This window comes from Perca flavescens, chromosome 6 (assembly GCF_004354835.1).
Source record: "Perca flavescens isolate YP-PL-M2 chromosome 6, PFLA_1.0, whole genome shotgun sequence".
Lineage (NCBI taxonomy): Eukaryota > Metazoa > Chordata > Actinopteri > Perciformes > Percidae > Perca > Perca flavescens.
The window spans coordinates 2,631,783-2,648,220 of NC_041336.1; the positions used below are offsets into that span (position 1 = coordinate 2,631,783).

General features: G+C 45.5%; 1 protein-coding gene across 1 annotated transcript in view; it reads left to right on the forward strand.

Annotated features, from left to right (window-relative positions):
• Positions 1 to 14,722, forward strand: part of plin6 (perilipin 6) — a 22,578-nt gene extending 7,856 nt beyond the window's left edge. Inside the window, exons 5-8 of the mRNA XM_028579789.1 lie at positions 7,832 to 8,069; positions 9,156 to 9,319; positions 11,515 to 11,781; positions 12,898 to 14,722. Of these exons, the coding sequence (XP_028435590.1) occupies positions 7,832 to 8,069; positions 9,156 to 9,319; positions 11,515 to 11,781; positions 12,898 to 14,673 (2,445 nt within the window). The 3' untranslated portion in view covers positions 14,674 to 14,722. The remainder of the gene's footprint in view (positions 1 to 7,831; positions 8,070 to 9,155; positions 9,320 to 11,514; positions 11,782 to 12,897) is intronic.
• The last annotated feature ends 1,716 nt before the right edge of the window (positions 14,723 to 16,438 follow it).

Consider the following 16,438-nt stretch of genomic DNA (forward strand, 5'->3'; position numbering starts at 1 on the left):
AACCTGTCTGTCTCTCTGTATCTCTCTAACCTGTCTGTCTGTCTCTCTCTAACCTGTCTGTCTCTCTGTCTCTCTCTAACCTGTCTGTCTCTCTGTCTCTCTCTAACCTATCTGTGTCTCATATATTACTATTTATTACATTGCGTTGCCATGGACGCAGTTCTGTTCCCTCTGGAGGACAGCTATCAATCAATCCGCTGAAAGAAGTCCGGATAATTTAGCCAATCAGCTGTGGCAAAAAGTGGGAAACGTGGAGCAACTTCTGTCCTCCAATCCAAGCAATGAGGTCTATCGCTAATACACCGTCTATGATCGCTAGCTACGCAGTAACCGCCGTAGGGACAACAACGCTAATTAGTTAGCTTACACTACAACGCTTCAGCTAATGTTGTGTCACTTCCTACAGTGATTAAAACAGCAGCTGGGTCATTGGTCCACCACGGCAGCACCCCATAAAATACAGGGCTACTACCACAGCCCGTAAGGTGGTGTTGAGTAGCTAATAGACGAAGGATCGCATTACAGAGTTTTTACGTTGCTATGGACGCAGGATTCCAACCGTAGAGACGGAACGGACTATTTCCTCTAGTGGAAGCAATTACAATCGTATTTAAATCAATAAACTCCCATTTAACCCCTTGACACCTGAATTCATTCACAATCATATAAACAAAATATTATGTGTGTTTCTGGCTCCAAGTTGATGCTAAATCAAGTTGAGATTGTTAATTTGTCTATAGCATATGGAATAGATATACATTTAGGTATGATGCAAATTAGCGACAACAGGCATTATGGTAAAATTCTTTACAAAATGGTAAAATTAATAAAACACATAGTAGATTTCATTCATGTCACAAAGTTGTTAGAACTTCTAAACTGTAAATGACAAATACATGGATCTTGATCTCTCCTACTCCCTAACATTGACAGTAGTTTCTTTAGGGTTAGGGTTAGGTTTGGGTTAAAACGCAACAACCAGAATGGGTACTGCGAGGGGCACGGCAAGGAGACCACTGGTGTGGATAAAAACACTTTAAAAAACTCCTTAAAAATCCAGGTTCGGTTAAATAAAAATGAAAGGGCTGTTAAAAAAAGGGGGGGTAGAGGGTTTGGATATTAAAAGGAGGTTAAAAGAACCACTGGAAAGGCAGGACAACGGGAATTTAAACTTTAAATAAAAGGTCAACTCCACAGTAACTCCGGTGTCTCTCCCAGAAGATTATTTAAAAACAAAAAATAAAAAAAAAATAAAAAATAAAAAACAATCGTGTGATAAATAAAATTATAAAAATATAAAAAAGAGCCTGGTGTCCCAATATAAAATATAACTATTATAATCTTAAAACCATGTTATTTAAATTAAAAAATAAATACTGTCTGTGTTACTTGCTCTTGAGCTTAAAAATATCCATACACATACCATTCAGGGTTAATAATAAGTGCTATGTTAAAAGTGCTTTAAGAAGTAGGATTAGGGGTAGGGTTAGGGTTAATTTCGCTTCCGTGAACCGGATGTATCTCCCACTCCGACCGGTCCTACGAGAAACCAGTGCGTGCAAAAGGTTCCTAGGTATGTATCGCATGTAAACAAACCGGCATTGGGGGGGACACACCCACGCTATCTCGCCTGCAGTCGGATTGGAAGGGGTTTTTAATGCAGATTAGTGACAGTCGGCGTTAAGGGGTTAAATCAATATTTTGTCAAGTTATTAGTCAAATTATTGATTTATTTGGTAAGTAGCCATGTAATAAGCGGGATAATGTAGAGCGAGGCGGTTGTTATGGCGATTACAACCCCTTACATAATAGAGCCATGTCAGTTATATAGCGTGGCTCTGACTGAGAGCTCTCGGCCTGTTCAGCACCAGCGCTGTCCAGCAGCTGTCGCTGTCCGTGGTGCTGAAACCTTCTCACTGGACCGGCCAACTGCTTTCTTTGTTCGTCAATACAAACCTGTCCAAACACGTGTTTAGTTTGACATGTGGGCTTACTGGCTCGACGAGGGACACATTATAACGAACATTCATCAGATATTTCACCGTTTTTGATTTTAAAATGACTTGGTAGCAGAGGGCCCCGTGATGAAGCTCCGCCCCCCACTGTACTGAGAGTCTAGCTCCGCCCCCCACTGTACTGAGAGTCTAGCTCCGCCCCCCACTGTACTTAGAGTCTAGCTCCGCCCCCCACTGTACTGAGAGTCTAGCTCCGCCCCTATACTGTACTGAGAGTCTAGCTCCGCCCCCCACTGTACTGAGAGTCTAGCTCCGCCCCTGTCCCCAGGTGTTGGGTCACTTTAACCTGTCTGTGTCTCTGTCTCTCTCTAACCTGTCTGTCTGTCTGTTTGTCTGTAACCTGTCTTTCTCTCTCAAACCTGTCTGTCTGTAACCTGTCTGTCTCTCTCTAACCTGTCTGTGTCTCTTGTTCCCCAGGTGTTGGGTCACTCTAACCTGTCTGTCTGTCTCTGTCTCTCTCTAACCTGTCTGTCTCTCTCTAACCTTTCTGTCGCTCTTTAAGCTGTCTGTCTCTCTCTAACCTGTCTGTGTCTCTTGTTCCCCAGGTGTTGGGTCACTCTAACCTGTCTGTCTGTCTCTGTCTCTCTCTAACCTGTCTGTCTCTCTCTAACCTTTCTGTCGCTCTTTAAGCTGTCTGTCTCTCTCTAACCTGTCTGTGTCTCTTGTTCCCCAGGTGTTGGGTTACTCTAACCTGTCTGTCTCTCTCTAACCTGTCTGTCTCTCTAACCTGTCTGTCTCTCTCTAACCTTTCTGTCGCTCTTCAAGCTGTCTGTCTCTCTCTAACCTGTCTGTGTCTCTTGTTCCCCAGGTGTTGGGTCACACTAACCTGTCTGTCTGTCTCTAACCTGTCTGTCTGTCTCTCTCTAACCTGTCTGTGTCTCTCTTTCCCCAGGTGTTGGGTCACTCTAACCTGTCTGTCTTTCTAACCTGTCTTTCTCTCTAATCTGTCTTTCTCTCTCTAACCTGTCCGTCTCTCTCTGTAACCTGTCTCTCTGTAACCTATCTGTCTCTCTCTCTAACCTGTCTGTCTGTCTCTAAAATGTCTTTCTCTCTCTAACCTTTCTGTCACTCTTTAAGCTGTCTGTCTCTCTGTAACCTGTCTGTCTCCCTGTAACATGTCTGTCTCTAACTGTCTGTCTCTCTCTAACCTGTCTGTCTCTAACCTGTCTGTCTCTCTCTAACCTGTCAGTCTCTAACCTGTATGTCTCTCTCTAACCTGTCTGTCTCTCTCTAACCTGTCTGTCTCTCTCTCTAACCTGTCAGTCTCTAACTGTCTGTCTCTCTGTAACCTGTCTGTCTCTAACTGTCTGTCTCTCTCTAACCTGTCTGTCTCTAACTGTCTGTCTCTCTCTAACCTGTCTGTCTCTCTCTAACCTGTCTGTATCTCTCTAACCTGTCTGTCTCTCTCTAACCTGTCAGTCTCTAACTGTCTCTCTCTCTCTAACCTGTCTGTCTCTCTCCAACCTGTCTGTATCTCTCTAACCTGTCTGTCTCTCTCTAACCTGTCAGTCTCTAACTGTCTGTCTCTCTCTAACCTGTCTGTCTCTCTCTCTAACCTGTCTGTCTCTCTCTAACCTGTCAGTCTCTCTCTAACCTGTCAGTCTCTCTCTAACCTGTCAGTCTCTAACTGTCTGTCTCTCTCTAACCTGTCTGTCTCTCTCTAACCTGTCTGTCTCTCTCTAACCTGTCAGTCTCTCTCTAACCTGTCAGTCTCTAACTGTCTGTCTCTCTCTAACCTGTCTGTCTCTCTCTAACCTGTCTGTCTCTCTCTAACCTGTCAGTCTCTAACTGTCTGTCTCTCTCTAACCTGTCAGTCTCTCTCTAACATGTCAGTCTCTCTCTAACCTGTCTGTCTCTCTCTAACCTGTCTGTATCTCTCTAACTGTCTGTCTCTCTCTAACCTGTCTGTATCTCTCTAACCTGTCTGTCTCTCTCTCTAACCTGTCTGTCTCTCTCTAACCTGTCTGTCTCTCTCTCTAACCTGTCTGTCTCTCTCTAACCTGTCAGTCTCTTTCTAACCAGTCTGTCTGTCTCTCTCTAACCTGTCTGTCTCACTCTCTAACCTGTCTGTCTCTCTCTAACCTGTCAGTCTCTCTCTAACCTGTCAGTCTCTAACTGTCTGTCTCTCTCTAACTGTCTGTCTCTCTCTAACCTGTCTGTCTCTCTCTAACCTGTCTGTCTCTCTCTCTAACCTGTCTGTCTCTCTCTAACCTGTCTGTCTCTCTCTCTAACCTGTCTGTCTCTCTCTAACCTGTCTGTCTCTCTCTCCAACCTGTCTGTCTCTCTCTAACCTGTCTGTCTCTCTCTAACCTGTCAGTCTCTCTCTAACTTTCTGTCTCTCTCTAACCTGTCTGTATCTCTCTAACCTGTCTGTCTCTCTCTAACCTGTCTCTCTCTAACCTGTCTGTCTCTGTCCTGTCTGTCTCTGTCTGTCTCTCTCTAACTGTCTTTCTCTCTCCAACCTGTCTGTATCTCTCTAACCTGTCAGTCTCTAACTGTCTGTCTCTCTCTCTAACCTGTCTGTATCTCTGTAACCTGTCTGTCTCTCTATAACCTGTCTGTCTCTCTCTAACCTGTCTGTCTCTCTCTAACCTTTCAGTCTCTGTCTGTCTCTCTCTAACCTGTCAGTCTCTAACTGTCTGTCTCTCTCTCTAACCTGTCTGTCTCTCTCTAACCTGTCAGTCTCTAACTGTCTGTCTCTCTCTCTAACCTGTCTGTCTCTCTCTAACCTGTCAGTCTCTAACTGTCTGTCTCTCTCTCTAACCTGTCTGTCTCTCTCTAACCTGTCAGTCTCTAACTGTCTGTCTCTCTCTAACCTGTCAGTCTCTAACTGTCTGTCTCTCTCTCTAACCTGTCTGTTTCTCTCTCTAACCGGTCTGTCTCTCTCTCTAACCTGTCAGTCTCTGTCTGTCTCTCTCTGTCTGTCTCTCTCTCTAACCTGTCTGTCTCTCTCTAACCTGTCTGTCAGTCTCTAACTGTCTGTCTCTCTCTCTAACCTGTCTGTATCTCTCTAACCTGTCTGTCTCTCTCTAACCTGTCAGTCTCTCTCTAACTGTCTGTCTCTCTCTAACCTGTCTGTCTCTCTCTAACCTGTCTGTCTCTCTCTAACCTGTCTGTCTCTAACTGTCTGTCTCTCTCTCTAACCTGTCTGTTTCTCTCTCTAACCTGTCTGTCTCTCTCTAACCTGTCTGTCTCTCTCTCCAACCTGTCTGTCTCTCTCTAACCTGTCTGTCTCTCTCTAACCTGTCAGTCTCTCTCTAACTGTCTGTCTCTCTCTAACCTGTCTGTATCTCTCTAACCTGTATGTCTCTCTCTAACCTGTCTCTCTCTAACCTGTCTGTCTCTCTCTAACCTGTCAGTCTCTGTCTGTCTCTCTCTAACTGTCTTTCTCTCTCTAACCTGTCTGTATCTCTCTAACCTGACAGTCTCTAACTGTCTGTCTCTCTCTAACCTGTCTGTATCTCTCTAACCTGTCTTTCTCTCTCTAACCTGTCAGTCTCTGTCTGTCTCTCTCTAACCTGTCAGTCTCTAACTGTCTGTCTCTCTCTAACCTGTCTGTCTCTCTCTAACCTGTCAGTCTCTAACTGTCTGTCTCTCTCTCTAACCTGTCTGTCTCTCTCTAACCTGTCAGTCTCTAACTGTCTGTCTCTCTCTCTAACCTGTCTGTCTCTCTCTAACCTGTCAGTCTCTAACTGTCTGTCTCTCTCTAACCTGTCAGTCTCTAACTGTCTGTCTCTCTCTCTAACCTGTCTGTTTCTCTCTCTAACCTGTCTGTCTCTCTCTAACCTGTCAGTCTCTGTCTGTCTCTCTGTCTGTCTCTCTCTCTAACCTGTCTGTCTCTCTCTAACCTGTCTGTCAGTCTCTAACTGTCTGTCTCTCTCTCTAACCTGTCTGTATCTCTCTAACCTGTCTGTCTCTCTCTAACCTGTCAGTCTCTCTCTAACCTGTCTGTCTCCCTCTAACCTGTCTGTCTCTAACTGTCTGTCTCTCTCTCTAACCTGTCTGTTCTCACTCTAACCTGTCTGTCTCTCTCAAACCTGTCAGTCTCTGTCTGTCTCTCTCTGTCTGTCTCTCTCTCTAACCTGTTTGTCTCTCTCTAACCTGTCAGTCTCTAACCTGTCTGTATCTCTCTAACCTGTCTGTATCTCTCTAACCTGTCTGTCTCTCTCTAACCTGTCAGTCTCTCTCTAACTGTCTGTCTCTCTCTAACCTGTCTGTCTCTCTCTAACCTGTCTGTTTCTCTCTCTAACCTGTCTGTCTCTCTCTAACCTGTCAGTCTCTGTCTGTCTCTCTCTGTCTGTCTCTCTCTCTAACCTGTATGTCTCTCTCTAACCTGTCAGTCTCTAACCTGTCTGTATCTCTCTAACCTGTCTGTCTCTCTCTAACCTGTCAGTCTCTCTCTAACTGTCTGTCTCTCTCTAACCTGTCTGTCTCTCTCTAACCTGTCTGTCTCTCTCTAACCTGTCTGTCTCTAACTGTCTGTCTCTCTCTCTAACCTGTCTGTTTCTCTCTCTAACCTGTCTGTCTCTCTCTAACCTGTCTGTCTCTCTCTCCAACCTGTCTGTCTCTCTCTAACCTGTCTGTCTCTCTCTAACCTGTCAGTCTCTCTCTAACTGTCTGTCTCTCTCTAACCTGTCTGTATCTCTCTAACCTGTATGTCTCTCTCTAACCTGTCTCTCTCTAACCTGTCTGTCTCTCTCTAACCTGTCAGTCTCTGTCTGTCTCTCTCTCTGTCTTTTTCTCTCTCTAACCTGTCTGTATCTCTCTAACCTGACAGTCTCTAACTGTCTGTCTCTCTCTAACCTGTCTGTATCTCTCTAACCTGTCTGTCTCTCTCTAACCTGTCAGTCTCTGTCTGTCTCTCTCTAACCTGTCAGTCTCTAACTGTCTGTCTCTCTCTCTAACCTGTCTGTCTCTCTCTAACCTGTCAGTCTCTAACTGTCTGTCTCTCTCTCTAACCTGTCTGTCTCTCTCTAACCTGTCAGTCTCTAACTGTCTGTCTCTCTCTCTCTAACCTGTCTGTCTCTCTCTAACCTGTCAGTCTCTAACTGTCTGTCTCTCTCTAACCTGTCAGTCTCTAACTGTCTGTCTCTCTCTCTAACCTGTCTGTTTCTCTCTCTAACCTGTCTGTCTCTCTCTAACCTGTCAGTCTCTGTCTGTCTCTCTCTGTCTGTCTCTCTCTCTAACCTGTCTGTCTCTCTCTAACCTGTCTGTCAGTCTCTAACTGTCTGTCTCTCTCTCTAACCTGTCTGTATCTCTCTAACCTGTCTGTCTCTCTCTAACCTGTCAGTCTCTCTCTAACCTGTCTGTCTCCCTCTAACCTGTCTGTCTCTAACTGTCTGTCTCTCTCTCTAACCTGTCTGTTCTCTCTCTAACCTGTCTGTCTCTCTCAAACCTGTCAGTCTCTGTCTGTCTCTCTCTGTCTGTCTCTCTCTCTAACCTGTTTGTCTCTCTCTAACCTGTCAGTTTCTAACCTGTCTGTATCTCTCTAACCTGTCTGTCTCTCTCTAACCTGTCAGTCTCTCTCTAACTGTCTGTCTCTCTCTAACCTGTCTGTCTCTCTCTAACCTGTCTGTTTCTCTCTCTAACCTGTCTGTCTCTCTCTAACCTGTCAGTCTCTGTCTGTCTCTCTCTGTCTGTCTCTCTCTCTAACCTGTCTGTCTCTCTCTAACCTGTCAGTCTCTAACCTGTCTGTATCTCTCTAAGCTGTCTGTCTCTCTCTAACCTGTCAGTCTCTCTCTAACTGTCTGTCTCTCTCTAACCTGTCTGTCTCTCTCTAACCTGTCTGTCTCTCTCTAACCTGTCTGTCTCTCCAGGTGATGGGTCACCTGAGGGATGCCTTCCTGCTGACTCTGGATGACGTGCAGCTCTGGTTGGCTGAGGGCCTTGACGGAGTCGTGGATCAGCTGGCGCGAGCTTCCCGCTCTGCGCTGGCGGCCGTGCGGCTGCTTCAGGACGTCCCGGCCGGCCGCGCCGCCGCCGCGGGATTGGACAACGCGCTGAGTCGTCTGGAGGACGCCACCGCCTACTTCCTGCCCCTATCGCCACAGCTGCGTGAGTACACAGGGGCATTCTGGGTAACTGGGGGCACTTTCAGAATCAAATCTCAAATGTTCTCAGTCTGGTTTCTATTAAAGATGTTATATATCCAATATTAAATAGATACATACTGTCTGTCTCTCTAACCTGTCTGTCTCTTTAACCTGTCTGTGTGTCTGTCTATCTAACCTGTCTGTCTCTCTAACCTGTCCGTTTGTCTGTCTCTCTAACCTGTCTATGTGTATGTCTCTCTCTCTCTAACCTGCTGTGTCTCTGTCTCTTTAACCTGTCTCTCTCTAACCTGTCTGTGTGTCTGTCTCTCTAACCTGTCTGTCTCTCAAACCTGTCTGTCTCTCTCTAACCTGTCTGTCCTTTTCTGTCTCTCTGTCTGTGTGTTTTTCTGTCTCTCTGTCTGTCTCTCTAACCTTCTCTTTAACCTGTCTGTGTGTATGTCTCTCTAACCTGTCTGTCTCTCTCTATCCTGTCTGTCTCTCTAACCTGTCTGTCTCTCTCTAACCTGTCTGTCTTTTTCTGTCCGTCTGTCTATCTGTGTTTTTCTGTCTCTCTGTCTGTATCTCTAACCTTCTGTGAGTCTGTCTCTCTAACCTGTATGTCTCTCTTTAACCTGTCTGTGTGTCTGTCTCTCTATAACCTGTGTATCTGTCTCTCTAACCTGTCTGTCTCTCTTTAACCTGTCTGTGTGTCTGTCTCTCTCTAACCTGTGTATCTGTCTCTCTAACCTGTCGGTCTCTCTAACCTGTCTCTCTCTCTGAGTCTTTTTCTGTCTGTCTGTCTGTGTGTTTTTCTGTCTCTCTGTCTGTCTCTCTAACCTTCTGTGAGTCTGTCTCTCTAACCCGTCTGTCTCTCTCTCTGAGTCTTTTTCTGTCTCCCTGTCTGTCTCTCTAACCTTCTGTGACTCTGTCTCTCTAACCTGTCTGTCTGTCTCTGTAACCTGTCTCTCTCTCTGAGTCTTTTTCTGTCTGTCTGTCTATTTGTGTGTTTTTCTGTCTCTCTGTCTGTCTCTCTAACCTTCTGTGAGTCTGTCTCTCTAACCTGTCTGTCTGTCTCTCTCTGTAACCTGTCTGTCTCTCTGTGTGTCAGGTGTGGAGTGGGAGAGGAGGGTGAAGGAGTTTGATGATGAAGAGGAGGGTGATGAAGAGCCCAGTGTGTGGACGAGGCTCCGCAGCCTCCTGCTGAGTCTCAGCCTGCAGCTCTATGACCTTCTGCTGACACTCAGGGAGACACTACACAACGCTGCACACAAGGTCACACACACTACACACACACACACACACACACACACACACACACACACACTCAGGGAGACACTACACAACGCTGCACACAAGGTCACACACACACACACACACACACACACACACACACACACACACACACACTCAGGAGACACTACACAACGCTGCACACAAGGTCACACACACACTACACACACACACACACACACACACACACACACTCAGGAGACACTACACACGCTGCACACAAGGTCACACACACACACACACACACACACACACACACACACACACACTCAGGAGACACTACACAACGCTGCACACAAGGTCACACACACACACACACACACACACACACACACACACACACACACACACACACACAGGGAGACACTACACAACGCTGCACACAAGGTCACACACACACTACACACACACACACACACACACACTCAGGGAGACACTACACAACGCTGTACACAAGGTCACACACACACTACACACACACACACACACACACACACACACTCAGGGAGACACTACACAACGCTGCACACAAGGTCACACACACACTACACACACACACACACTCAGGGAGACACTACACAACGCTGCACACAAGGTCACACACACACTACACACACACACACACACACACACACACACACACACACACTCAGGGAGACACTACACAACGCTGCACACAAGGTCACACACACTACACACACCCCCCACACACACACTACACACACACACACACACTCAGGGAGACACAACGCTGCACACAAGGTCACACACACACACACACACACACACACACACACTCAGGAAGACACTACACAACTTTCCACAACGTGGAGGTGTGTGAGAGTCCCGTACAGTAAACGGTATCTTTCGCTCGTCTCTTTTCTTTCTCTCTTTCTCCGTGAAATGAAGCTGCCTTCAGGTACAGTAGGAAACGCTGGGTTCTATAAATGATCTGACGAAAAACAGTTACTGTGAAATATAAAGTCTACTTGTGCTACATCGGGGGGGTTACAGAATACAACAGGACAGCGCGGCGATTGCTGTTTTTTTTCTCATCTGAATGCAGCTTCACGTAGTGCAGAGCTCATTGAAGACGATAATCTGATGTCCCGTTTCCATGAAGGCAGCACGGAGCTGACAGAAGCACAGACGAGTTCTGGTACCGGTCTGGTCCAGTCACAGTGCCGTGAACTGGCAGCTTTTAATGCAGCAGTAGTTTAGTAGTTGAAGTGTAAACATTTGTAATCTTTGGTTGATAGCTTTCAAACAGACGCCCCCCAAAGGCACCTCAACGCCCCCCCCCCCTTTACTAAATAATGCTTCCAGCGCCCCCTGGGGGGGCAGTACCGCCCACGTTGAGAAACACTGGTCTAACCTGTCTCTCTCTCTCTCTGGTCTAACCTGTCTCTCTCTCTCTCTAACCTGTCTCTCTGTCTAACCTGTCTCTCTCTCTGACTGTCTAACCTGTCTCTCTCTCTCTCTCTTTGTCTCTCTATCTGTCTGTCTCTGTCTGTCTTACCTGTGTGTCTCTCTCTCTCTCTCTCTTTGTCTCTCTATCTGTCTGTCTAACCTGTGTGTGTCTCTCTCTCTTTCAGTCTGTCTAACCTGTCTCTCTCTCTCTCTCTCTCTCTCTTTGTCTCTCTATCTGTCTGTCTCTGTCTGTCTTACCTGTGTGTCTCTCTCGCTCTCTCTCTCTGTCTGTCTAACCTGTCTCTCTCTCTCTCTCTTTGTCTCTCTATCTGTCTGTCTAACCTGTGTGTCTCTCTCTCTCTCTCTGTCTGTCTAACCTGTGTGTCTCTCTCGCTCTCTCTCTCTGTCTGTCTAACCTGTCTCTCTCTCTCTCTGTCTGTCTAACCTGTCTCTCTCTCTCTCTCTTTGTCTCTCTATCTGTCTGTCTAACCTGGCTCTCTCTCTCTCTGTCTGTCTAACCTGTGTGTCTCTCTCTCTATCAGTCTCTCTGTCTGTCTGTCTGTCTAACCTGTGTCTCTCTCTCTCTCTCTCTCTCTCTGTCTGTCTAACCTGTGTCTCTCTCTCTCTCTCTATCCTTCTCTGTCTGTCTCTGTCTAACCTGTCTCTCTCTCTCTCTATCTGTCTGCCTCTCTAACCTGTCTGTCTCTAATATCATATCGTGATAAAACTACCCCCCTAATAGTAAACCCTTCCTGTGTCCCCTGCAGGTGGGTCTTGGTTGGGTCCTACAGACGGTTGGGCAGTTGCTGCAGTACCTGCAGAGCCTCCTGGTGGCGCTGGCCTACCGGGCAGAGCGTCTCCGAGAGCTGACCCTGAGCCAGCTCCGAGGCCGGGCCGCCATGTTGGCCGAGCAGAGTCCCGTACGTCGGATCACAGAGCTACCGCCTCAGATCCAGCAGCCTCTCGGAGACCTGCTGGAACTCTCCCAGATGCTCCTGCAGCTGGTGATTAACGGCACGCCGCTCTACAACCTGGTGAGACATGCTGACAGACTCAGATTATTATTCTAAGAGTCTGACAACATTATGGGATGGATCCCTACAGAGATAGACCTTTTAGTTAAAGAGTAAGATCCTTTTAGTTTAACGTGAAACAGCCCCGAAATCACCATCACCAAACTCCACCAGACTCCATGTAAATAATCAGGACTTTTAGCGTGTATAGAGCCAGCATATCTCCACCAGACTCCATGTAAATAATCAGGACTTTTAGCGTGTATAGAGCCAGCATATCTCCACCAGACTCCATGTAAATAATCAGGACTTTTAGCGTGTATAGAGCCAGCATATCTCCACCAGACTCCATGTAAATAATCAGGACTTTTAGCGTGTATAGAGCCAGCATATCTCCACCAGACTCCATGTAAATAATCAGGACTTTTAGTGTGTATAGAGCCAGCATATTTCCACCAGACTCCATATAAATAATCAGGACTTTTAGCGTGTATAGAGCCAGCATATCTCCACCAGACTCCATATAAATAATCAGGACTTTAAGTGTGTATAGAGCCAGCATATTTCCACCAGACTCCATATAAATAATCAGGACTTTTAGCGTGTATAGAGCCAGCATATCTCCACTTGTAAATGGGTGAATTAAGGGTTTATTTCAACAGTGGTGACTGTTGGAACAGTGGAAAGATGAACCAAGACGGCTTTTGGTAGTTTTATTTAGTTTCTGTCCACTTTGAATGAAGTGTGTTTTACAATGATAAAAGTCCTGATTATTTACATGGAGTCTGGTGGAAATAGGCTGGCTCTATACACGCTAAAAGTCCTGATTATTTACATGGAGTCTGGTGGAGTTTGGTGATGGTTGGAAAGAAAAAAACAAAGTTTCCCTTTTTAAGTACTTAAAATAAATCCCATCTTCTGTCCGATTATCATCAATTGATAACAAATCATTTATTATTGCTGTGGGAAGAACAGCAACCTGATTATTGTTCTTTTGGTGGAGTTAGACTAACAGTTTCCCCTGCTTCCAGTCTTCGTGCTAACTAAGCTAGCCTAAACATCATCCTGAAGCTATCACATAGTACACAGATAGTTATAGAAAAATAAATCATCTGAGTATGATTGTGTGTTTATCAGCTCCAGCAGCCATCTGCTCAAGAGGTGGAGGACTTCGTGAACCAGGACTTTACAGCCGACGGTTCGTCTCATCGCATTTCCGCTAACAGTCTCTTCCTGAAGGCGATGGACGGACGTCCTCGCCATCGGAGTCACGCTGCCCGAGGCTCCGTGGACCCCCAGACCCCCGACTCCCCCAATGGCTGCCAGCGCTCCAGCCTGAAGGAGCTAACAGCCCTGAAGGTGGAGGAACAGCCGCTCGCTTCCGGCCGTGACTTTCACCGCCGGCCATCCGAGAAGATCTTTGATAACCTGAGCCCCGACAACGCAGACGATGCCGGAAAAGCGGACACGGACGACGGAAAAGCTGAAACTGCAGAATCTGAAAAAGCCGAAATTGTAGAATCCGAAAACACTGAAAAAGCCGAAATTGCAGAATCCGAAAACACTGAAAAAGCCGAAATTGCAGAATCTGAAAACATTGAAATTGCAGAATCCGAAAAAGCCGAAATTGAAGAATCTGAAATCGCTGAAAAAGACGAAATTGCTGAATCTGAAAACAGTGAAATAGCCATAATTACAGAATCCGAAAACGCTGAAATAGCCGAAATTGCAGAATCCGAAAACGCTGAAATTGCAGAATCCGAAAAAGCCGAAATTGTAGAATCCGAAAAAGCCGAAATTGTAGAATCAGAAAACGCTGAAATAGCCGAAATTGCAGAATCCGAAAACGCTGAAATTGCAGAATCCGAAAAAGCCGAAATTGTAGAATCCGAAAACACTGAAAAAGCCGAAATTGCAGAATCCGAAAACACTGAAAAAGCCGAAATTGCAGAATCTGAAAACATTGAAATTGCAGAATCCGAAAAAGCCGAAATTGAAGAATCTGAAATCGCTGAAAAAGACGAAATTGCTGAATCTGAAAACAGTGAAATAGCCATAATTACAGAATCCGAAAACGCTGAAAAAGCCGAAATTGCAGAATCCGAAAACACTGAAATTGCAGAAAAAGCCGAAATTGCTGAATCTGAAAACACTGAAATAGCCATAATTACAGAATCCGAAAACACTGAAAAAGCCGAAATTGCAGAATCCGAAAACACTGAAAAAGTTGAAATTGATGAATCTGAAAACACTGAAATTGCAGAATCAGAAAAAGCTGAAATGGCAGAATTCGAAAAAGCCGAAAAAGCTGAAATTGCAGAATCCGAAAAAGCCGAAAAAGCTGAAATTGCAGAATCCGAAAACGCTGAAATTGCAGAATCCGAAAACGCTGAAATTGCAGAATCCGAAAACGCTGAAATTGCAGAATCCGAAAATACTGAAAAACACGAAACTGCAGAAACCGGCTACGACCAAAAAGATGAAAATGCAGACATTGGCAATGACGACAACGGCAAACTGCATCCGACGCTGCAGTTTGTCTTTCAGAGCCAGAAAGCCTTCGAGGACCCGAGGCCCGACTCCTCCGACGACAACGCCGAAGTGGGCTCCGGCTTGAAGGTGGAGGAACCGTACGCCGCCATAAGCCACCGCCGGCCGTCTGCTGCCGAGCTGCTCCTCGCGCCACTCAAACAGTTCGTCTCTCAGAGCCAGAAGGTCTTCGACTTACTGAGCCCCGACAACGCCGAAAACGCAGAGAGCGCCGAAACTGACGAAGACGCTGAGCGTCTACTCGAGCCGCTCAAAGAGTTCGTCTCACAAAGTCAAAAGGCCTTCGAGTTACTGAGCCACGACAACGCAGACGATGCCGAAAAAGCCGAAATTGCAGAATCCGAAAACACTGAAAACGCCTAAATTGCAGAATCCGAAAACACTGAAAACGTCAAAATTGTAGAATCCGAAAACGCCTAAATTACAGAATCCGAAAACGCCAAAATTGTAGAATCCAAAAACGCCAAAATTTTAGAATCCGAAAACACAACAAAAACGCCAAAATTGTATAATTTGAAAACACTCAAATTGCAGAATCCGAAAAACACTGAAAATGCCAAAATTCAGGAATACGAAAACGCTGACGACACCGACGCAGCATCGGCCGAATGTTAAACACCACAGTGTCCGTTTTTTTGTACACGTTCACCACCAGAGCGATCGGACGATTAGTTTAAATGTCTGAGAAACGAGTCCATCCTTAAATCTGTAGGTTTTATTTCACTATAACAAAACAAACAGGAAAAAAAAATATATTCATGAAATGTTTTTCCAGCGATTTCGGCCTTCATCCATCACAGAGGCTCTTATCTCCACAGCGCTGTGGAGACAGTGAGAATAAACTCTCCGGGTTGTTTGCATTTCTCTAGACCACTGGTTCTCAAGCTTTTTATTCAACAATGTTCCCCCTTTGAACAGAGTTTTTAAGCCATGTACTCCCCTAAAGTCTCTATACTATACAGCGATGTCAGCGATAGATTTACTAAACTACAGCCTTGGACCTGGAAAATGTGTAAATGATGATGGAAAAAGGAGACAAAAACTTGGAAAAAGACGGTAGAAAGAAGGAAGGAAGGCAAGAATAGGTTGGAAATAAGTGCGTAATTGGTTTGAAAATACAAACGGATTATAATTTAGTACCCTGACCAAGTACGACTTCATCCGCGAGTGTTCCTTCCAGTGTAATAACAGTTTTACATTTTCGTTATTTCGGTACCATTTCATTGCTAACATCAGCTATCAGCTTCCAAAACGATTGCAAGCTAATGTTAGTAAAATATCAGCGTGATCCTCCATCTTCAACAGGCTTTCAAATCTGCCGGCAGATCGAGCAATCTCCTCCTGGCATTCGTCACGGTGCGAAAACGTGGAGGTCTGTCCCTATTTGGCTAAGGTATTTTAAAGTGGCCATATTATGCTCATTTTCAGGTTCATAATTGTATTTAGAGGTTATATCAGAGTAGGTTTACAAGGTTTAATTTTCAAAAAACACCATATTTTTGTTGTACTGCACATTGCTGCAGCTCCTCTTTTCACCCTGTGTTCAGGTCTCTGTTTGAGCTACAGAGTGAGACATCACTCTGCTGTAACATCTTTGTTGGCAGTCGCACATGCTCAGTAGCTAGGTAAGACTACATGCTCAGTAGCTAGGTAAGACTACATGCTCAGTAGTTAGGTAAGGACTACATGCTCAGTAGCTAGGTTAGGTAAGGACTACATGCTCAGTAGCTAGGTAAGACTACATGCTCAGTAGCTAGGTAAGACTACATGCTCAGTAGCTAGGTTAGGTAAGGACTACATTCTCAGTAGCTAGGTAAGGCTACATTCTCAGTAGCTAGGTAAGGACTACATTCTCAGTAGCTAGGTAAGGACTACATGCTCAGTAGCTAGGTAAGACTACATGCTCAGTAGCTAGGTAAGGACTACATGCTCAGTAGCTAGGTAAGGACTACATGCTCAGTAGCTAGGTAAGACTACATGCTCAGTAGCTAGGTAAGACTACATGCTCAGTAGCTAGGTTAGGTAAGGACTACATGCTCAGTAGCTAGGTTAGGTAAGACTACATGCTCAGTAGCTAGGTTAGGTAAGGACTACATGAGCTAGCTAACAGTTTCTCCAACTTCAGTCT